We start from the raw sequence: 23261 nt of genomic DNA on the forward strand, positions 1-23261 counted from the left end.
CGATTTGTGGTTTTTCGATTGGCTAATCAGTGGCTTGCAATAATATCCACATACCTTGGACTTTTATGGCCCGCCTTCCACTATGTCTTTTGTGGCTGTTTCTATCAACCTTGCTCGTAAGATTTTTTTTTTACAAAATAATTACTGCACAGTGAACGTAGGTCTGGGCTTTGATTGGGCCATTCTAACACACAAATATCTATTGATCTAACCCATTCCCTTGTAGCTCAGGCTGGATGTTTAGGAGTTGTTGTTCCTTGGTCTTCATGGTGCCGAGTCCTTCACGCAACGACTGCACTTATAAATAAAATGACGCACATGTAACCTCTTTTTACAAATCAGTTGAGTTTTCAAGGCAACTGGTGGTCATGGATTTCATTTAGGGGTGCCAGATTAAAAAGGGTTAAAGACAACACGCCTTTCAGATTTTTATTTGATAGAAAATATTTAAAAATCACATATCTTTACCCCCTTCTCACATGTATGTGCTGCTCTGTGTTGGATATAAAATGTGAAAAATAGAAGAAAACGTGAAAAGGTGTCAAGGGTATGAATAGTTTTGCAAAGCACTGTAAATGTCTAAAAAAGAGACTACAGGGATTTTTGTCCATTGCAAACACTCCTGCAATTACCAAAGGTGCTTTAAGGTAATCTTTTTTAAAAAGTGTTTCTCTAAGTGGAATAATTTCAGTGTCTTTAAACAGTGTTGTATTTTTCCAAGTCTGAAATAAAGAAATGTCTCAGATTTTTGAGTAAGTAAATAAAACTTTTTAATCCGCATGCATGAACGTGAATATTTTTTGGGGGGGGTGGGGGAATCTGTGTGAAATGTTATGCAGCAAGCCTTCATCAATAGTCTGATATCAAGATTTTGGGGTTTATATTACAAGTTTATGCTTCGTGTGTTTGGCTGGTTTTCAGTAGCGAATGCTTGAATTAAAGGAATGAATAAATGAATGCTATTTATGTGGAGTTTTTTGTTCAAATAATGAGTCCGTAAAAAAAAGGGAATACTTAATTTAAAAGAGAACGCAACAGCGCCCCCTGTTGGATATAAAGAAACCTACGCCTTCTACTTTATGTACCTCATTGGGTGATTCACGACTAAAAACACAACCAAGCATGGAGTAGTATATTTTACATGTACTAGTGTGACAAAGTGTTTTGTTTTTTACTTAAATTCACTGATTAGAAACTTTTAGGTGTGTTTTTTTTTTGTTGTTGTTTTTTTTACAAAAATATAAGAAACAGACAAAGAATTGTCTCAATTATCTCAACTCCTGTTATACCTATAGAAACCAGTCATCTGCTTTTACTAATAACATAATTGCACAATATTTGTTTGAATTTCCCGTGAACCAGAATTAATTGGGTTAAAATGAATAAACGTTACAACTCTTTCAAAGCAACATTGCGTTGCTTCTTCCTGTTGGGCGGTTACTGATATACTGTCACTGATGTAATCACCTCTTTAACAATTATCGGCACACCCCGGTGCTCTGCTTTTCGGCTTTACTGTTTGTTTTGCCTGTGAGCAGCTGTTGAATTTAGGGAGATTCCACACTCAGAGGGACTCGGGGAGGGGAAGCCTTTGGGGCAGAAAAAAAGAGAGGAGTGGAGGTCAGGAGGGGGTGGATGGAGCGTCCTTGATTGTCTTCGAGGTATTATAATCCGCTTTGGGGGGGAAAAAAAGCTGGTTCATTTTCACAATTTTTCAAGCAGTCTACAAATTTGAATTCAACTCTATTTTTTTTTTTTTAAACAGACTCCGTTGTGTTGAGTCAGGAAAATCAGGACAAAGTACTACAGCTCCAGTCGCACAGGAAGTAGGCGGCCTCCAGTGCAACGTGAGGGTGAGGAAGTTCATCTAGGAACAAGGCAAAGAAGACAAAATTGGAAACTAAAGGAAAATGTACTGCAATAAATAACATCACAAATAGCTAGAATACAGGAATAACAGACAAAATTAAATGTTTGAAAAGAAGCTAAACGCCTGTTACACATATAAAATTTGGACTAAAACTCTTAAAACCTGGTAATCCTGCTCTACTTGGACCAATGGAGTTGGGGGAACATGCAAAGTTTTATAAGGGCCTCACAGCAGTTACGAACGTCTGGATTGGGGGGTCATGGTGAGCATCTGCACCTCGGAGCCACCTGTTTATTAACCTATGACTCAATCACACAGCGTCAGCATTAAGCATGTTGGATCTGTTGGTTTCCTATTACTCTGCCACACATCAAAGACATTGATCTGGCTACTAACTGCTGCACTGCTGCTATTTTGAGCACAAACTCATGCTTGTGCTGATATGTGCAAGTACTCACTCGAAATTTAAAGGAAGGAAGTCTGACCACAAAACTCCTTGATGAACCTGTCTTGCTACCAGCCCGTCCAGGAAAAGAGCCAAACCACTTCTGATATCTCACCTGTGTTTATTTCTCAAGCCGGAGTCCTTTTTTTTGTCCTTTTCTATAACTCTGATGTGTGCAAAGTTGCAATAAATGTACATTCTTACGCTCAGCAAGAACATGCCTCGCAATAACAACATCGATTTGGAACAGATGAATGAAAATCAACATTCGGAGGCCTGTTTGCTGTAGGGACAGAAGACAGGCATGTCTCTCATCGTGTCATCTTCCATGCCTGAGGCTACAAAGCCTTCAAGTATCACTTTCCTCCCTCATTCCTTTGCTCTAGCAAGCCTGGGAACTGACTTGTTTCATGGAACTTGTTTCATGGATTTACCACCTCCTCTTCCGCTTTTTAAAAAAAATCCCCGATAAGTGAAGACAACAAGCTTCTCTGTGTTTGTTCGACTTATCAAAGTGAAGCAGATTAGTCACCCACCTACACCTGTCTGGGCTACCTCGGCATCTATGTAGAGCCATGCGCTGCACCGTCGTGACTGCATGAGCACGACTGATGCTTGCATGCTGATGCGAGAGCATTTTAGACGCTTCCCCGCAAGTTTTGATTGTTTTTAGTGGGCCGTCCGCATCCAGGAGCTCCGTGCACTCTCTGAGCTCCACTCCCACTTCCCCGCTCCAACAATGGGGAAGAGGCTAGAGGTGAAGGAATGAAAGCTCAGGAATCACTCAAGGTTAAGCAGCGCACAGCGAATGGTTCCCATGTGACGAGCTCAACCCAGGGCTGAACCGAAGTCATAACAATTGCGAGTCGCTCGGCTCCGACCAGTTAAATCGCCTCACAATGGCTGGATACAATAGAAAGGGGAATTTGCTTTTCTTCCATTTTGAATTTAGATGCTTTTGAACGGTTATACGAGCTGGATCGATGCCACAAAAGTCACACGGTTGCACAAAAAAATGTCTAAAATATGCATTGGGTCATTCATTAAAAAAAAACAAAAAAACAACAACAACAAAAATAATTGTGCATTACATTGATAATGTTATGTTAGAATGAAGGCAGCTAATGTAGTAAAATGTCATGAATTAGACTTTTTCCACAAATATGCACAGATTTCCGCAGGACGCCTTCAGATCAAAGCGAGTTATTCCGAAGAGACGATGTTCCTGAAAACGTTTTAACCGTGCAGTGTTTATGAACTGTTAGGATCAAAACTGTTAACACATTTTAAAGTCATTCTTATGGTGCCGGATCTTTTAAGCTTTTAAAAATGAATGTGCTTTCAGGATCGCGTCTCCTTATTTATGACTTTAATAAATAAAATGTTGTCATTTACTTTAGACTTTAAGTTAGACCAGATAGATAGATAGATAGATAGATAGATAGATAGATAGATAGATAGATAGATAGATAGATAGATAGATAGATAAAAGTTCATTTCAGTCTGAGGAGGACAAAGCCTACTTACGAATCACAAGGTGTTGACTTCAGCTGGAGTCAGTACTTTAGGAGCCAGCACACACAGGCCCATGCAGGAAATGGGCTGCAACTGTTCCCTTCTTTTTGTTAATCCAACCCTACAACAGAGACAACCAGATTGATTTTGATGTCTGCATAGTCTGTCATAATTTGGGGAGCTATGTCATCTCTTGATGCTGGCCCAGTGTTTTGTTGTTGTTGTTGTTTTTTTTTTCTAATATAAAGTCAGCTCGCACGTGTGGCAAATTTTTTTTAGAAGAGCAACTCGCTTTGGTATCACTGTACTTAACCGGCCGGTGAACTAACCTGACCTAAACCCTAAAAAGAATCAGAGACTGATCACCTCCATGCCACGCCGCATTGATGCAGTAAATTATGCATAAAGAGCCCCAACTAATGAAACATACTAATATATGGTCATACTTTTCAGAAAACTCACAATATTATTTCAAAAACCCTTCTTATTATTCACTTTTCGAACTGAATTACAAAAATAAATTGTGTACCTATTATTTTTGTAATAGGCACACAATTACACCGACCCCTCATCGATCACACCTGGGACCACTTATGAGTTAATGACGTTTTTTTGTTTACGGGATGCTTGATGTGTTTGGCTGGTTGCGTCCAAAAATGGCAGCCATTTACTTTTATTAGTAAGTTACTAATGCGTGGTGATTAATATAATGATAATCTATCCAATTTCTATCCAAACATTAGAAATTGCTTTGGTTAGTATTTCCTACAGGAAACAACCCTAATACAGGGACTGTATTGAGGTCGTTTGCTGCATTGCTTCACGATGGAAAATCCTCCCACTTTCCAACACCACCCGGAGCTTGAAACGCAGCAGCGTTTAATGCGCCAAGCTCGGATATGTTCAATAACAGTGACATCTTGAGGAAGCTGAAACTCTTCAAGCCTCCTCTCTCTGCTCCACCTCCAGACTCTGTTGCACTGTTCCTCCCACCCTCATGCTTCCCAGCAGAAACGCAGAGGTGTTTGATCAAACTCGCCGTGCAGTGGGCTGGAGGTGATTTCCTACTTCGCCGGACTTCAAGGTGTCTCCGAACTCTGTGATATGGCCATCTCTCTCTCCCTCCAGTGCCTTGGCCTCACAATACTCGCAGCTGTCCTCCTGCAGACGGTCGCGGTGGCCATAAGCTTCATGTACTTCCACAAAGTCTTGAACACGGTAAGACATGCGTTTTGGCTGCGCTCTGTTCGAGGTGGTGCACCAGCTTCTTTCTGCTAATGGCAGCATTAAAACAGCGAACTTTTTTCATAGGCTTATCAATACGGGCGCGTACCTATCGCGTTGGTTATCAAGCCGATCTAAAAGCGTCACTTTTGCAAACAAACATGACGCGTACTACGTTATCCCACTTTAAAAAACAAAACAAAAACGCACCAGAGTGACTTTATTCACCGTTGAGGAGGGTGGCGACGTGTTTAGGTTCCACACAATCCTGTGGGAGTTTCTGCTCAACACCGGATAATAAAAAAAGGAGACAGTAGGGCGAGTATATAACCTGAAACAATGGGAGGAAATGGGATTTGTTCGCACTGAATGGGCTGTGGCACACAAAAGCAACACGTATCGCGAGCTTGAATAGGTCAGTGTAGCGCTTGTGACAAGTGTGGAGACGGCGCTTACGAAGTCTGACGGCTCCTGTTCTGGGCCCTCATTGGCTGGTTTTGGTAATAAAATCCCACCCCTCATCGATCACACCTGGGACCTCTTATGAGTTAATGACGTTTTTTTGTTTACGGGATGCTTAATGTGTGTGGCTGGTTGCGTCCAAAAATGGCAGCCAGTATGATGTGGCGCATTTACTTGTATTGGTAAGTTACTAATACGTGGTATAATAAGAAATGACTGGGGGGGGAACAAAAAACAGGTAAGCTAGTTATCTTCACAACAAACTAAACGCCTTTGAAATTTTTCACTTTGGGTGTTAGACCTGAAAATCATTATCTTTCAAAAAAAATATATTATTTATGAAAAAAATGTGAAAGATTTGGATCTTAACTATTATTCTCTACTTTGTGTCAGCCTGTCATATGAAATCCTAGGGACATTTATTGCACATTCTGGTTGTAGGATGATTAAAAATAAAGAATACTTTTGCCCAGCACTGTAAATCGTTTAAAAGCTGCAGTGTGTAATCTGTCATGTATCCTTGCTGGTATACTCAGCTTGTTGGCACTTCGCTCTGAAGAATAATGCGGCTAAACATGTTTCTGCACCCCCCTTATTTTTTGAGTTTCATTAACTGAGTTATTTTAAATTGCCAGATGCAGGACAGTTTTTCCCGGAGCAGCGTATCCTGTCTGACACATGCGAAGCTGCAGTCAGAGTTCCAGGACCCAGCAGCCGAGGGCAGGAAAAGCAGTGATCCCTGTTGGCAGGTCACCCAGCAGCTCCACTACCACATCGAGAAGGTTTGACGTTTTTTTTTTTTGTTTAAACTATTTTGCCAACATTCCTAACCATTTATAGCTCTATTTTTTTTAACCCTCATTTTGCATCTTTAAAAGGGTATATGTTGGGAAAATCTCTGTCACTGAATGTTATAAACCCAATTGAAGATATCCATTTTAGTGTTTCTTTTCGGAACATCCCATATTTAGACCATAATCTGACTCGTTCTATCAACTACGCAGATGACTGCGGGATCCTCATCAGTTCTGGTGAACGAATATGACTTAGTTAAAAATGCCATTGTGTTTGGGATAATAGATAACTTGTTGGCCAATTCATTTGCTCTTTCCTCTGCCTTTCTCTGTTTTTCCTGCAGAAGATTGCTGACAGATTCCAGAGGGAGATATCCACTGCTATGAGAAGTAAGAACAATCCCCCCATTGACTAATAACAGGCTTGTGTGTGACTTTTCCCACTAAAAATGCCCTGTGGTGAGTGTTTTGTTTCTGTCTGTTTGGGTTTCCTACAGATAAGTTGACGGGAGTGCTGCCTATCTTGGGCCCTGGGGTCCGTGGGGTCCCTCTTCCTAAAGTCGCTGCCCATGTGACCGGTGTTGCCTCATCGTCAAAGGCTCCAGCAGCACCAGAAAGTAAGATGCAGTTTATTGTGGCTTTAGGCAAAAGCATTTAGCACAAATTGAGTCATTGAGAGCACAAGTGAAAGTTTGTAAGAGAGGCTTCTTTTTCAATGCAAATCTTGACAATGCTCAGCCTTCCTTTCCGGGGCAAAAGGTGAGGAATTGGCCTCCGGGCAATCCGAGGTGCTCAGATTCAGTTACCTCCTCATACCTGGGTCTGTCAGGACCTGCAGCTTCCGTTCGAAACACCAGAAAAATGTTATGATTTTTAGAAAACGTTACGCTAGTATTCAGCCTTCTTTTTGTCCAGCTCATCAAAAAACATAATGCATGGAGGATTTTTTTTTTTTTTTTTGCATAAATGAACTGTTAGGTTGAGATCTAGTGACTTTGGATGATTGTGGTATACAATGCACACATTGACATGTTCAAGAAATCAAGTTTGAGATGATCTGCGCTTTTATCACACATCACCTCAAACTGTCATAATGCATCAATTAGAAAAAAATCACTTATCATAAATCGCGCAAAATCACTGTCTGACAAACACAACGCAAAATGTTCCTCCTTACTTGCGCAGCAATTGACGACTTAAACTCTTTCATGTCTTGCCGCTGACACTCTGCTTCTTAAGTTCACACGATATTTATTTTCTTTTATTTCACTCATATCTGCCAACTGTTAGAATACATAATGGATTCAAGACATCTCCCATGCTTCTCCTTGCATAACATTCACGCCCCCTTCTGGGGTAAAGTAAGTCCTCCGGTTTGAGTGGCACCGAGTTTTACTTTTGATGTGTTTAAGACAATAAAAGGATGACATAAGCTAAAGTTGTTTTGTGGGTGGCTGGATGTCATTGCAAAGAATTTTAACAATAACACAATGTGACTTTTTTTTTTATTGATTGGCCATGTTATTCCAAAAAACCTTGAAGTCATGGGGCAAAAATCAGTCACGTCAGCCTGTCTTCATTGAACTACATGCAAAAAATATTGAAATATATATTTCGAAACCTGATTGAATTCTCTTTTATTATTTTTATTATTTTTTATTATTATTCATGTTTATATATTTATTAAATTACAGGTTAAAGGTAAAGCTTAAAGCTATAGTTATGAGATGCTTAGTCTATAACAGAAAATTACTTTACTGTGTAGCTCTTTTTTGTATTTCTGGAAAGGGTAAAGTATATGTTGGAATTTTTGAAGTGTAATAAATTTTCTAAAGTACATGTGTTTTATGAAACAGATTCATAAACTGTTTCATCAGGGGTGTTGTTAGATTACCGTGAAATTGAATGAAGTCATTAAATATGCCCAAATATGAAACCTCGGTTCTTGGTACATAAAAATAAAAATAGGCTGCTTTGCAAGATGCCAAGAAAAAATCCGTATCACACATTTTTCTATCATCGTGACATCATTGCCTGTATATGGTAGGACTGATGGTGAGACAAGTCATTTTCAAAACGCTTAACATTTCTACACATGGCTCCAGATTTTAGATGATCTGTTTAACTTCTCAGTCTGGCTTGTCTTTAGATGTTACAATGCTTTTAACATCTTGATGACATCTTTGTTCCTATTTCAGTTCAATGATTTCTTTAAAGATACACTCTGGTCTGTGGGCACATCTGGTAACATTGTGTACTCTGTGAACAAGTCTTTGCAATTTGCTTTGTACTTTTCTCCAGTGGTGACTGTTTACACTTAACGCTGGCTCTTGCACTCCCAAATGATCTGCGATGATGGGCACGGGCCTCCAAATAACCATGGTTGGTGCTGTTGCAGGCCCGCGGAGCAGCAGGGGGTACTCTGGCGAGCGCATCCGAGCGTGGGAGGGCCAGAGGGGTCTGTCCTTCCTGCAGAACATGGAGCTTAAAGGAGGGGAGCTGCTCGTACCAAGTGCAGGCTTGTACTACGTCTACGCCCAGACCTACTTCAGGCTTCCGTCTGTGGGGGAGACAGATGGGGAAGCAGCAGACGATGAGGGAGCAGAACTCGTCCAGTACATTTATAAAAAGGTTCAGCTTTTGTATCGGTAGATAATGAAATACCGACGCGGCAGCGATGATATGTAAATTGTTGTTTAATCCCCTGCAGATGAGTTCCTACAGAGGACCCATCCTGTTGATGAAATCGTCCCGGAGCGTGTGCTGGCCTCGGGGTCAGGAGCCAGGCCTCTTCTCCCTGCATCAGGCCGGCACCGCTTTCCTGCAGCCAGCCGACCGCCTTTTCGTCACCGTCAGCAATGCCAGCGCCATGGAGATGGACGGGAGGGCGAGCTACTTTGGGGCTTTCCTGGTGGATTAACGGCGTTAACTGAGGCTTTCCGGAGTCGTCAGTAGACTACATCAGTCACCATGGGAAGAAACGGGCCTGGAAGACAAGATCTTCTTATGGAGAGCGGAGCTGGGATCGCTCTAAGCTGCAAAGGAAAACTCTGAATGCACCGCCGCTCAAAAAGGAATGAAGATTAGCTGTTTATGCTGTGCATATATTCCAGCAGTGACCTGTGAGCACAGATCATATGTAGCAGTGGCTGGAAACAAGAACGCACATGCATTAAGTTGGGGAAACTGAATTGCAAACATTGGGATTGCTCTCTGTCGAGAGAATTGACCAAATGGACGTCACTGTGTGATTTTTCAGTGTTTTCCAGCGATGGACACAAACTTGGTTTTCTCATATATGGTATTGTTTACAAATGTATTCATACTGATAAATGGATTTACTTGAGATGTTTTTTCTCAGGGTGTAAAAAGTAAAACTTGTAGATATTATGTTGAGCTTAGTGTACTCTGGGTCTATTTTCTCAGCAAATATCATTTTCCTGATTTGATATGAACCGTTTTGAACTACAAGTCTCAATTTTCAGTCGGTCATACTTAATTTTTTAATAATTATATTCATCAGAGTCGGTCGATACTTTGACCAGTTCTTTTTTTTAGGGTTGACTGAAAATGCATCTAAAACGATGAGTACAATCCCAAAATCAAACTTTTCTAAGATGAATGTATGATGACGAAAGCTATGCCTTGAATCTAAGCGACTTAACAGGTTCTGACCTACATAATATGAAAAAATTGAGGAAAACTCTTCCTTTGATCACATCTGTCCACACAATAAAAGACACAAAGCTGAAAAAGTAAAAAACTATCTTTTAATTCATGTTGTTACATATCTCCATAATATGGCAGTGAATGTTTCAGCAAATAACTGTCACTCCCCAAAGAAGACTTTTACATTACAAAAAAAAAAGACATAGAAAAAACAAAATTAAGGGTTCAAGTAATGCCCAAAACAAATACATCTTTGAAACCCACACACACACAGGAAGATAGGACACGTCTGCTGATCAAACTTAAAGTCCACCTGCTACTTTCCTGGTCCACGAGTAGAGAAGTTGTATTTTCTCTCTGTTCAGTTGTTTTTTTTGGGTCACCAATACTGGACTGATGGACATGTTAGAGTTACAGCCGAGAAGGTAAACACAAACACAGACGACACACAGCCTCATGAAACGTTTCTTTGTGATATAACCAAAACCCTTGGATACCAAACCTCCAACAGTATCAAAAATAAATCTGGTATAATCTCTGATTAATCAGGACTCCACGTGTGTGTGTGTTGGGAAGTTTAAAGGAAACTTTCTGATAGAACTATGGCTTCAGTTGACCTCTATACACATATAGTCATGAACAAGTGTGTTAGTTTTTGAGGACTGACGATTGATTACAGTCACAAAACTGTAACCGGACAGGAGCAGCGAGCCTCCTCATTGGGTATTCGTATTGCTGTGACGATGAAAACCCACGGTTTGCCTCCAACACGGGGCAAGTGCCTCAGGATGATCTCATTAAAAGTAAAAAGCATGCTGTTTAAAACAAACTCCCAAACAGCTGGGAGCATTTAGACAGGGTGTCTTGTGTAACGCTTAGTCCGATTTCCAAATTAAAGTGTGCTCGTGTACGGGGTTAGGGATTAGGAAGGGGTCCTGATAACATGACACATTTCATATTTTTAGGAATAACACTCAGAATGGTGAAGATGAAATCATAATAAAAAATTACGCTACTGACAGATGTTTTTTTTTTTTTTTACTTTTAAAAAGAGTAAAAATCTGCACATATTTGTGTGCAAATGAACAAAACTTGGAATGGGTTTCTATTGCCTCTTACAGTAAATCTGTGGTCTATAAGCTGAAAAAAAGCACCTCTGAAGAACAGAACATCCTTGGAATAGAGTATATACCTACAGACTGGCAACAATACACACCAGTGCACAGGCACGATACAGGAGGCTTTGGCACACCCATGCTAATCTCACTAGTCAGCGTTTTCCAGTACAGAAAACCAGCAGGTTACAGAACAGGACAGACACATAGCTGCCATGAGTCGAGTCCTCCCTAAGAGGGAGCTGGCGGAAACGGGTGGATAATCAGCCGTCACATTCAATCAGCACCACGCTGTGTTGTCGTGTTTTTTTTTTCCCCTGTTTGTTTTGTTTTTTCCGATTTTCTGCCAATCAGCCAATCAGCAGCTCCAAGCTGTCGTCAAAGTTAGCATCCTGCGGCGGGCTGGCGGACAGGAAGGCCGTGGTCACGGGAGTCCCCGTCGCCGTGGTGACGTTGAGGAGGGTGTTAGCGCGGATGCTGGTGGTCGCCGGGTTACGGAGAGCCGCGGCCGCCGTGATGCTGGTCAGGTTGATGCCGAGGGTGAGCCGCGTCTGCTCCAGGGCCTTCTCGGGCACGGCGAAGGCCTCCAGTTTCTTCTCACCGTTGGCCATGTAGGAGTTCTGGCAGCCCCGGCAGATACAGTCCAAGCACGCCTGGGGAAGACGACAGAGATGACGCAACTCGGACAGTACGCACGAGCGCTGCACAGAAACTACGTAACTTTGTACATCGACTCATTATTGAAGATAAGCACCGCTGTTGCAACTCAGTAAATATCAACAACACGTTCAGTGTTTCAATCAAAAGAAATTAAAGTCATATAACACGTAGTTTCATTCCACACAGAGCGACATACTTTGATCATTTATTTTAGTAATCCTGAGTTATCGCTAATTAAAACGCAATATTGAATTATTAGAATATCATAACAGTAATAAAAAAAACAACTTTATTGTTGTCGTTTTGCTGAAAAATACATGTACTATACAGCATCTGCCCGGGCTCCATTTCGGTAGAATTACAGCAACAATGTGGAATGAAATGCTACATGCTACATTAGCTTGTAGCATCCCCACAGCCATTGTTGGCTCTGGCGTCTCTCATTCTTCGTTTATGCGATTACGCTGGTCAGTCACAGTAACACCGTGGTCACTGAACCACTTCTGGATGTTATAAAAATTTATTTCCAAATGAAATGCAAAAGCAGCTTTCAGCTGACAACAGGACTTTGGACCACTGAGCAGCAGTCGAGGCCTTTTTCAATGATACTGTGATGTCTCTGGTTCTAGGGCTCAAGCGATTAATCGAATTAATCGTGATTACTCGATTGCTGAAATAATAGTCAACTAATTTAGTAAACAATTAATCTTAACTAGAGTTGGTGATTATACAGACTCTATAATCTATATTGATACATATTCACAAAAGGGCCATTTGCTGAAGAACAACATACTCAGAGCAGTAAAAAATAAAAATCCTTAGTCAAATATGCATATATCCTATTATGCTCCTTTTGCTATGGATTTATTAATCAGATAAAGATCGCGATGTTAATGCATATTTGGTAATAAAATGTTTATTCTGTTATTTTAAAAATGTACTGAATTATTTGTTTATTTGCATCTTTAAACTTACTTCTAATAGACTATAAAAAGGGCTTAAAACCTGCAAAATGTGGCAATTGTTTTATCCGATTAATCATTCAACTAACTGATAGAATAAGGGATTACTAAAATAGCCTTACTGTCACATCACAGAAGTAACATGACTGCTACGTCTACGTAGCCATCGTCTACGTCTGAGTGTGGTGGCTCTTGAAATACTGACTCCAGCCACAGTCCATGTCTAGCAATTGTGCTTTTGTAGTTTTTCCTTCCACTCAACTTTTCAGTAATATGCTTGGGGTTAAAAAAAAAAAAACTTGTGCAAAACCTGCATCCTCAACATTATTTATGACATTTTGTGTCTAGGGTTTACAATCTGCTGGGAAACTGATAAACCTTCAATAATAAGCAGAACATTTCTACTGGTCTTATGTAGATGTAATATTTATTTTTTTATATATCTTTATTAGCTGTGAACCACAACCGTAGACTCAAACACGTTTAACATGTCACTCTGTGTGTAATGAACCTACATCATAATGAGTAGAATTTTTTTTTTTTATTAAATTGCAGAGAAAAATAATTCAGTTATACTCTTACTTATTTAATAATTTGTTCAGCAGAACAGATTACCGCTGCTGAATTATTACCAAAGGTTCCCATCGTGCAGGAGATAAGACAAATAATTTGTACAAAACACCACAACATTGTTGTAAAACTGGACAGATGTGCAATCTTAGTGGCTCCATGAACAAAACCCTCCAAAGATTTAAAAACAGAGAGGCCTCCACTCTGAAAAAGTGGTCTCACCTTACGGTTTGAGTAACAGGGACATCGCTGCCCCCTGCAGGTTAAAACAGATGGGTTCTGAGTGGCCCTGCCACACTTGCAGCCCTTCTTCTCCACCGGCTTCTTGTACGGAGGCCTGACGGGCGGCGTTGGCAAGACACAGCCCGACATCGGCCGCTGGTCTTTGCTCCGGTCTTTTGTCTTGGAGCCTCCGCCACTGCGGGCCTTGGCGTGGGGCTTCTTGGAGCTCGGGTCCACGTGTTTCCTGGCGCCTTTGTTGTGGTTCTGTGCGGGGCGGCTGTGCTTGGGGAATGCGCCGTTGGGAAATGACGAGTACGTGTGCGCCGGAACTGCGAGGGGAGGCATGGGTAGCTTCGTGTGCTGAGTGTGAGCGGGGGTCGGAGTGTGCGACTGGGGCGACGAGTCGTGGAGGATGGAGGTGATGGGGACGGGGTTCACCTTTTCCCTGTCGCTCTCGGAGCGCGAGCGCTTCCGGTTGGGCCGGGCCTGCTGGGGTTTGGAGGCGGGAGACGGGTCGAAGGAAGAAGGGTGCATGTGAGTGGCGTGGTGCGCCACCGTGTGAGTCCTGCCCGTGTGGATCTGGGTGTAGTTGTGGGCTGCGTCCAGCTGTATGTACATGTGAGTGTGCGTTTTGTCTGTGGCGATGTGCGTCCTTTCCGGGTGTGTGTGAAGAGCGTCCCGGTCGGGCTGCAGGGGATCCAGCGTTTGTAGCACCTCCTCTACGCTGAGCAGCAACACCTCCCCCTCCTCCAGCTCCCTGGTACTAGGTTCCCCCTCCCTGAGTGAGCACACAGTGCCTATCTTTGGGGTTAAAGGTCCAGTGCTCAGACCCAGTTCTAGACCGCTGCAGGCGGTTTCAGACACAGACAGACCTACATGATGATGCTGCTGCTGCTCCTCTACCACCTCACACACTTCCAGCTCGGGGGAAGACGGGTCCTCCAGCGCTTGTCCGTTGCAATCTGGCGGCCCGTTGAAACACGGAGGCTCCGAGGAGGAGCTCTGAGGAACGGCGGAGAGTTCCGCAGGAGCGGGCGGCGCCTCCGTGGGCGTGAGGGACTCTAGAGCAGATAGATTCACATCCTCTTCGGCTAAGCCCGGATGCTCTGTCTCCTCTTTGTGCGACACGAGCACCTCCTCCAACAAGGTCATGACCTCCGGAGAGCCTCCCACGTGGCTGCTGATCGACTTGAGCAGTGGCGAATGAGTTATGTAGAGGCAGAGCCGTCGGTAGCACTGCACCAGTAAAGAGAGCTGCTTGTTCTCCTGGAAGCAGGAGTAGTCCTTGCAGCGGTTGCACGACAACCTGATCTGCATCTTCTGGCCTTTGCAGCCCAAGCAGACGTAATGCTGACACTCTGGGTGTGTTGGGGAGATGGGGTCCTCCAGGAGTTTGCCTAATGTAAAAAAACAACAAAAAAAACCCCAGAAACACCATCAATGTTTACTGCTATTCAGATTTTCAACACATTAAAGCTACACAGAAATCCACTGATGACTGATCAGTGGGTTGGAAAAACTACAAATCAGATGGGGTTTTTTTTCTACATTCCGTAAATAGACCACAACAAAATGATTGGTCGATTGTGACAGAAAGCATAAAACATCTTATACTTATTTTTTAGTTTTAAGGAGAAATCAGAGAAAGCCAAAAGTTCAGTTGATTATTAAAATTGGTCAAATAAATGAACAAAAAACAAGTTTTCTGTCTGAGGAAACTTCGCAAGTTGCAGCATTCACTCCTCCTAGGTGACCATGTAGTAACAGTAGGGAGGAAAAAACTATAGTAGAGCCTGACTCAGTGCAATTGCTCGATACATCTCTATATTCAGCCCTTCTGAATGTAGTGTCAACTTTTCACCAAGCAAATCCAATTAAATACTTCAAAATCCAGCCTGTCGATTTCCATTTATCTGACATTTAGATACAAGACAAAATCACAAACAAGATTTACAAGAATCTGTCAGGTGTGTCATTCTTTTCTTTTTTTTTTTCTGTGTTGCTTTCGATTAAACGCAGCCCGCATCACCAAAACGTGGTGATCAAATACAGCATGAATAGAAACCACATGGCTATGCAGCAAGCACAACAACAGAGTCATCCGTCTTGTCAAGAGGACGGACGAGCTTATCTCAGCCTTGGTTGCTAAGGAGACCGCAGTAGTGAGCGCGAGAGAAATAGTGGAAACTCCTGCAGCCCACAGAAATCTCAGCCAATTATTACCCATAACATTTATGGTTAAAAAGCTTTCAATGTGTACTTTTAACATAAAACCAATCCACAGAAAGATGCATTATTCAAATATGTATCCCTGATAGAAATATTCAGAATGCTTACCACAGACGAGACACGCGAGGGACTGTCGGAAGAAGGGTAGCTGCTTGTACATTTCTGCGAAGGTCTGAGGCTGCAGCGGGTCGCACCGCAGCACTGCCCGGGTGGCAGACACATACAGAGCGGTTGCATCCACGGGATTCATTGCGGTGCACTACCCAGCTCCTTGGGGAACACCGTCCGAGGGAGAGTATCCACAGACAGCCAACGTGGATACGAAAATAAAAGCAGCCCGGTGTTGCGACAGGCACCCACTGCACCACGCGAACGCAGAATAAGATAGAAATTAATTACGCACACAATACATTGTGTAGCCGTCTCATTGAACGCGAATAACGTTAGCTAGCTCAGCAGGTGGCTAGCTCAAGTTAGCATCCCCGGTTTGTTGTGTGGTAGTTGCTTTTTAATCGAGAAGTTTTTAAGGTCATAATTGAGTAATATAAAGTCGGAATAATTACACACTATGTTACAACAAATGGCACATCTAAAGAAACCTATGGGCTACGATCGAACCGCATGATCGAACGAGCCAAGATCAAAAGGTTAGCATTACGTAGCTAATGTTAGCTTAATAATCAGCAAAATGCTCGAACAGCATGTGCTTACTAGCAGCCTTAGAGTCTACATACTATCCGACGCGTTTTTTCGCATGGATTGTCAGATAAAATGAAGAACTAAAGTTAAAATCCCCAGTTTGTGCGGTCGGAAATTATCCAGCAGGCGCGCACTAGATGTAAACAAAGCTAAGGAGCTAGCATTAGCATAGCCATCGGAGATTTATCCGTATCACTTGCCCACTTGGACCGTCTTATGCGTCATGCAGCGAAGGAAAATGCAAGCTGCAACCCGAAGCCCTGCAATCGATGTAGGATTTTTAAAAATACTTGGCGAACTGTGATCTAACCAAAGCCAGTTTGCTGTATTATCATAAGTGCATCAATCGTACGATTGACCACTTTTCCCCTCACACCAGCCCCTCTCGATAGGCATGCACCTCACGCGAGACTTGCTGTTACCCTGGTTACAGTCACGTATTTTTTTTTTTTTTTTGTCCTTTTGCGTAAGGCTTTTCTCATCTGATTCTCGTTGTGCTCTTTTCTTCTCCTCTTTTCTAAAATTTTTAGGGCCAAAATTACAACCATATGCTCGTTTGGATTTCATAGCGTCCAAGTAATATATTGAAGTAAAAATGCATACATATGAAGGGAAGGAAGAAATTAGGCTATTCTTAACTGTTGAAATGTTGAGATTAGAGATTCAGATAATAAAGTATTATTCATAATTGAGATATACTGAAAGAACTTCTTTTTTTTAAAATCAAAAACAAACAGAAATTTAAACGTTAATTGTTTTTTAGTGAATAGTTTTTGATGAGAAACTCCAACAACTAAAACATGAACTGACCCTGAAATTCGCCACTTTTAGTAATATTGGGTTAATTTACAACTAAATTAACACACACACATATCTGTATATATTTATATTTTATAAAGATGAATAAACCATAGTTAATCTTTACTAATAAGAAAATCATTTTTTATTAAACTAATAAAAATACAATTTTCTGACGTTTTTATTAATCTGTTTTAGATCATTTCTGCCTAAATATTTATTTCATAAACTGCTGCTTTCACGGAAACTGTTTTCCAACGTATTCCTTGGTATAGTCTCACCCATTCACGACAGCTGTGACATTGTGCTTTCTGATTGGCTGTCGGAACCCACCCCTCAGAACGCCATTGGCTAAAGTGTCTGTCTCTCCCTCTTCTCCTGCTGTCATCACAGACACGCACAGGCATGATGGCGGCCTTCACTGTGGCTCGTAGCAGTTGTGGGCTGTTTAGCGGATTGAGGGTCTCCTTGAGGAGTTTAGCGCAGATAAAGTATGGCGCAGCAGCAGCGGCGTCCTCACCACAGATCCCTCTCCAGGTGCACTGTCGCTGGTACTCGGTCAGCCACCTGTCCGTGAAGGAGAGGATCGAACAGAAACAGAAGGCGGCGCTAATCGGGGGAGGTCAGAAGAGAATAGATGCACAACACAAAAGGGTAAAGTCAGCAAACACACACCCAAGGAACATTTTCCATCCTCCCTGTCTGGGTCACTTGCATACAGACGTTTTGAGATGATATTTGGCATTCTGGATTCAGTGGTTACGTTATGGCTTACACTTTTTTAAAAAAATGCTGAAATAGCTCAAATCCCTTTTTGGTCTTGTTAATAAAGCATATTTCTAATGCATGCCTTTATAACGCATGATCATAGCAAGTTCTTGCAGTATTATAAGTAAGTGTGTGCAAACCTACACGCATAATGCTGTGTGTGGTGGAAAACTAACAGTGTCCATCTGGACAGTGAATAAACCGTCTCCACGGTGAAACATGGGGGTGGCAGCATTATGCAGTGGGGATGTTTTTCTTCAGCAGTGTTGAAGGGGGAAAGTTGCTGTTCACAGATGCTCTTTTTCCACTCTGACTGAGCCTGAGACATTTTAGTCTCTTTTTGTTGATTATATAAAATGCAAACAAAGCTGCCTGACGTTTTTAGTTCGACCACTTGAATTTCTTACTCTCTCTATTTTTTTTTCTACTCTTTGACTGTAATGTCATTTGTTACCTGAGATGAAAAAAAGACAAGAGATTTCGGTAATTTGTGCTGATATTGTCATCACGTGCTGCAGGGTAAGCTGACCGCCAGGGAACGAGTGGAACTCTTACTGGACCCAGAGTCCTTCATGGAGACGGACATGTTTGTGGAACACCGCTGCTCCGACTTTGGCATGGAGCAAGACGGCAACAAGGTAAAATTCACAAAGCTGCAACGCACATGAAGAAAGGATTCATTCTTAACCGTGTGCGCGCACCTTTTGTTCTCTGTTTCAGTTTCCCGGCGACAGCGTTGTGACCGGACGAGGCAGGATCAACGGCCGGCTGGTTTATGTGTTCAGTCAGGTACAGGCTACGGTCTTTGTTGGGCCACAGCACCAGGCTTGTTGGACCCTCCATCATTTGCTCCTCTCTTGCTTGTTCCAGGACTTCACGGTGTTCGGTGGCAGCTTGTCCGGAGCTCACGCGCAGAAAATTTGCAAGGTAACCAAACGTCCATTTGCACCATTAAACACCATTTTCCCAGCTTCAACATTGTAACATTAGCTTTGTTGTCTTTGCGTGCTCAGATCATGGATCAGGCCATGACGGTCGGCGCTCCCGTAATCGGGCTGAACGACTCTGGAGGCGCTCGCATCCAGGAGGGAGTGGAGTCCCTTGCTGGATACGCAGATATATTCCTGGTATGTTTACTCGTCAGAAATGCATCTTCTTTTGGTTTATAGGCAACATCTGGGTTGATGATGGAATGTGAAATTTCAAAATTAGCTTTAGAAACCTTTCCTGTTTGCACCGTATTCTGGAGTCCAGCTTTGAACTCGTTCCTGGCAGCAGACGGACCTCCTCGTCTTTCCTGTGGTTCAGAGATAAAAATCAGCTGTTTTCCTTTCCCAGAGGAATGTGTTGGCTTCAGGAGTCATCCCTCAGATCTCCCTCATCATGGGCCCCTGTGCTGGAGGGGCTGTGTACTCGCCTGCCCTGACAGATTTCACCTTCATGGTTAAGGTATGAGGCTGCTCAGGCCCAGGCCAGATCTGGTGAAAGATTACACACATTCATCAAGAATGCCATAGAAATTTGGGGTTATTTATTATGCATGTGAAATTCATCTTTTGGGGTGAAGTGATAATACCCCACTTCAACTGCTTTGCTGATAATATTAAGCAAAAATTTGGTGCAAATGTATTGCTGATTTTTCTTTAATTCATACTAAAACTGCATCTAAAGTTTGTCTGACCAGACTGTTTTCTTTAATGTGTGTGTGGGTGTGTGTGTGAGTAGGATACATCATATCTATTCATCACGGGTCCGGATGTCGTCAAGTCTGTGACCAACGAAGACGTGACGCAGGAGGAGCTGGGCGGAGCCAAAACTCACACCACCGTTTCTGGTCGGTACCTGGCTTAGATATTGTTCTCACGATCGTGATCATATTTTCGAGTGCCTCAAAAGCGTATAAAAACGTTCCCTTCATGTTGTTCTCTGTTGTCAGGTGTGGCTCATCGTGCGTTTGAGAATGATGTCGAGGCTTTGCTAAACCTACGGGAGTTCTTCAATTTTCTTCCACTTAGTAATCAGGATCCAGCTCCCATCAGGGAGTGTCATGATCCCAGGTAAACTGTCTCATTTATGGCACATGAAACCTCCAAACCTCTATCGGAGATTAAATAGTTCTTCCATCACACAGTTTAAGACCTGTGATTAATGTATTTAAGGCCAACTTACATGTTCTTTAATGAATTTAAGACATTTCAAGGCCTTGGTGTCAGATACACCAATTGCCGTTATTATACTGTGGGGTTGCTTTTGATTATTTCTTTTTTACAGCGATCGTCTGGTGAAGTCGTTGGACACCATCGTCCCGTTTGAGTCGACGAAAGCCTACGACATGTTGGACATCATCCACGCGGTATGAGCACAAACAAAACACACATCGACACGTAACGTGTTAGTTATGCAAAACTTAAAAAGCTTTCCAAAACACACTTGTCCAGATCGCAGATGAGAGGGACTTCTTTGAGATCATGCCCAATTACGCGAAAAACATTGTGGTGGGTTTTGCCAGAATGAATGGCTGCACCGTGGGGATTGTGGGTAACCAGCCTAAAGTAGCATCTGGTAGGCTAAACTTAAGCAAAAAAGCTGAAAGTTGATTTGAAAGTTTGATTCTTCAGTCTATGATGCATTTGTCTTGTTCTTTAGGCTGTTTGGACATCAACTCCTCGGTAAAAGGAGCCCGTTTCGTTCGCTTCTGTGACGCCTTCAACATTCCCATCATCACTTTTGTGGATGTTCCAGGTTTTCTGCCAGGTATTCTTAGTCCTACAAAAGAGGTGAACAACAATTTTGCATCTAAATGTACAGACATCCCTTTAACTTGTGGCGATGACTCCCACCAGGTACGGCTCAGGAGTATGGCGGCATCATTCGACACGGAGCCAAACTGCTGTACGCCTACGCAGAGGCCACAGTGCCAAAAATAACTGTCATCACCAGAAAGGTGTGTGTTTACAGAATTTCTCATTTGTGTGCAGAGAATAGTTCAGGGTGACGGAAATAAAAGCAGTGTGGTTGATAATCCAAATTGCCATTCTTTGCCTTAGCATTGTTTTTGTCTCCCTTTCAGGCTTACGGCGGTGCCTATGATGTAATGAGTTCCAAACACTTGAGAGGAGATGTGAATTATGCTTGGCCAACGGCTGAAGTTGCCGTCATGGGTGCCAAGGTACCAACCCGTTCATCATCTCTGTCCATTTGTCTTCAATGTATTTCTTGAACCCACTCACTGCTTTCTGTTTGCACAGGGCGCAGTTCAGATCATCTTCAGAGGAAAGGAGAACCAGGCCGAAGCTGAGGCTGAATACGTGGACAAGTTTGCCAACCCCTTCCCAGCTGCCGTCAGAGGTAAATCTGCTGTCTGCAAAACACAACGTGGTCTTTACCACCAGCTAATTGTGTTTAAACCTCAAACATCTCCATCTGAACTCTGTTCTCTTTAGGTTTTGTTGACGACATCATCGAGCCCGCGACCACCCGTAAGAAGATCTGCAGCGACCTGGAAGTGCTGGCCAGCAAGAAGCAGGTCAATCCGTGGAAGAAGCACGCCAACATTCCTCTGTGACACACTTCCAACCCGGCTGCACAGCAATGCGATGGTAAAAGCACCTGTTTTTACTGCGCTCAGATGAACTGCAGGGGTTCCTCATGAAGCCTGCCAAGCAGATGGTAGTCGTATTCGTTTACCACTCCACTGGAAGCATCAATATCCCAAATTCTGATCCTTTTCACCTCACTCATCTTTCCAAAAAAAAATCAAGTGTTCTTCAATTTGGTGCCACCTATATGACTAATATCAGGAAGTTTGTGATGCACAAGTTTTGGATAAAAGGAAGATAATCAAACACTCAAGCAGCAGCCATATTGGCTGTTATCAAGTATGTTTTTGAACTAAACTATCCGGACAAAAAGTCGTTTTTTGCAACAATTATAAAAACATAGTTTTTTTTGTCCCGAGTTTCAGTGTACTGTATTTAGTTTTGTTTTTCTTTAAAATACATGTATGTATGTCTTTCATTCAGGACACGAAAGTCCAAACTGTGCCTTCTCTCTCTGGCTCCCTCTGTAAAATAAATCATCTCAATGTATCTGCATCTCATTTTTATCATTATGTATCTAATCTGGTTTTCCAAGACTATTGGATGAACATGAATAAGCAGAGATTTTATTTTATTTTCCAAACATTTGCAGTTGTAGATTTTCAAATGGTTGGATTGAGTGGTATCGAAATACATGCCCAACTCAAATCTACACCGTTCTAGTGAAACTGCTAGACTAATGAAAGGTAAGACCTAGGTATCAAGACATAAATTGCGTATTTTATATTGTAGTGCCAAGCTTTTTGCACAGAATGTATGTACCGTAGGACTGGCATCAACATAAGTAATTCAGTAGCGAGGACGAACGTGATAAACATATCAGTCATAGAAGCATATGAGCTAGCTAGCAAGGGTATTTTAGCAGCTAGTTAGCGGTAGCCTCAACCGCCTCAAGGTGTCTGCGTGCGACTCAATGTTTGCTTCACATTTAAAGTCCTGCAAAAAAAAATAAAATAAATGACATTTCAGGAATTAATTTTAGAGGTGAATCTTACTTTTTAAGGATGTGTCGACACCATGTTGTGTTACTAGCTCACAGTTCAAAATGTGTCTCATTGCAGAACTACTCTTTCTAACCTGCTGGTAAAACTGGGGCATTGCATTGGCACATGAAAATATAAAAATTTGCTCTTCAGACATGGAGGCAATTAAAAACAAAAACTAGAAAATTCCTGAAGAAATTTAACCGGGGTCTGCCAAAGTGTGCCGGTCGGTTTGGACACAGCATTCTGATGCTAAAAATAGCCTCAATGCTAAGCTTAGCTAAAAAATTCCAAAGTAGAATGTGGAGAATCACAAGAATGTTGACTAACATGGACCTGCAACATTCAGTACGTTAAAATTAATGCATAAGCTAAAATTAGTCAAAATGCTAATGTTAGCATGAATGCTGTGAGTAGCATGTGGGTATCACTAGCATCACTGGTTGTCTATAGCTAAATAGCTAAAATGCTTATGTTAGGGAAAAGGCTCATAGTGGGAGGAAGTGAAATGCTAATATTTGTGCTAATGCTAATACATTGCCTTGCTGCACAAGGCAGCGCACTAACCTGAGAGGTAAAGATAATACAGGTTAATATCTAACCTGAGAGGAATATTGAGGCTTTTATTTAGAAATTTTCTTCATTTTAAATGGCAACACTAATCCCATGTATAACAG

At 42.2% G+C, this 23261-nt stretch overlaps 3 protein-coding genes and 1 long non-coding RNA gene across 5 annotated transcripts; 2 read left to right on the forward strand and 2 right to left on the reverse strand.

The window, feature by feature from the left end:
• Positions 1 to 128: 128 nt before the first annotated feature.
• On the reverse strand, positions 129 to 4052 carry LOC114133920 (uncharacterized). The gene is made up of 2 exons (XR_003593308.1): positions 3843 to 4052; positions 129 to 1867 (listed from the first exon to the last, which is right to left on the reverse strand). It is a non-coding gene; the product is annotated as an uncharacterized LOC114133920 (long non-coding RNA).
• Positions 4053 to 4714: 662 nt separating this feature from the next.
• Positions 4715 to 10178, forward strand: LOC114133909 (tumor necrosis factor ligand superfamily member 10-like). The gene is given in 7 exon segments (XM_028000061.1): positions 4715 to 4885; positions 4887 to 5048; positions 6152 to 6298; positions 6655 to 6700; positions 6808 to 6927; positions 8709 to 8941; positions 9021 to 10178. Coding segments are annotated over 7 exon segments (1074 nt in total). The 5' UTR covers positions 4715 to 4729; the 3' UTR covers positions 9231 to 10178.
• A 166-nt stretch (positions 10179 to 10344) lies between these two features.
• Positions 10345 to 16928, reverse strand: msl2a (MSL complex subunit 2a). Its single transcript, XM_028000044.1, has 3 exons — positions 15846 to 16928; positions 13509 to 14905; positions 10345 to 11747 (listed from the first exon to the last, which is right to left on the reverse strand). Exons 1-3 carry the CDS (start codon positions 15985 to 15987, stop codon positions 11445 to 11447), a joined length of 1842 nt encoding a protein of 613 aa, XP_027855845.1. The 5' UTR covers positions 15988 to 16928; the 3' UTR covers positions 10345 to 11444.
• A 672-nt stretch (positions 16929 to 17600) lies between these two features.
• On the forward strand, positions 17601 to 22090 carry pccb (propionyl-CoA carboxylase subunit beta). Of its 2 annotated transcripts, XM_028000046.1 has the most exons (15): positions 17602 to 17888; positions 18521 to 18640; positions 18723 to 18791; positions 18873 to 18929; positions 19016 to 19129; positions 19341 to 19451; positions 19728 to 19836; positions 19939 to 20059; positions 20274 to 20355; positions 20441 to 20564; positions 20649 to 20756; positions 20846 to 20946; positions 21073 to 21171; positions 21251 to 21350; positions 21446 to 22090. In XM_028000046.1, the coding sequence occupies exons 1-15, from the start codon at positions 17640 to 17642 to the stop codon at positions 21565 to 21567; spliced, it is 1686 nt and encodes a 561-aa protein (XP_027855847.1). In that variant the 5' UTR covers positions 17602 to 17639; the 3' UTR covers positions 21568 to 22090. The 2 variants fall into 2 exon arrangements, with proteins under 2 accessions (XP_027855846.1, XP_027855847.1); XM_028000045.1 differs by having other exon boundaries at positions 17601 to 17888; positions 18723 to 18929.
• The last annotated feature ends 1171 nt before the right edge of the window (positions 22091 to 23261 follow it).

This window comes from Xiphophorus couchianus, chromosome 19, assembly GCF_001444195.1.
Source record: "Xiphophorus couchianus chromosome 19, X_couchianus-1.0, whole genome shotgun sequence".
Classification (NCBI taxonomy): Eukaryota; Metazoa; Chordata; class Actinopteri; order Cyprinodontiformes; family Poeciliidae; genus Xiphophorus; species Xiphophorus couchianus.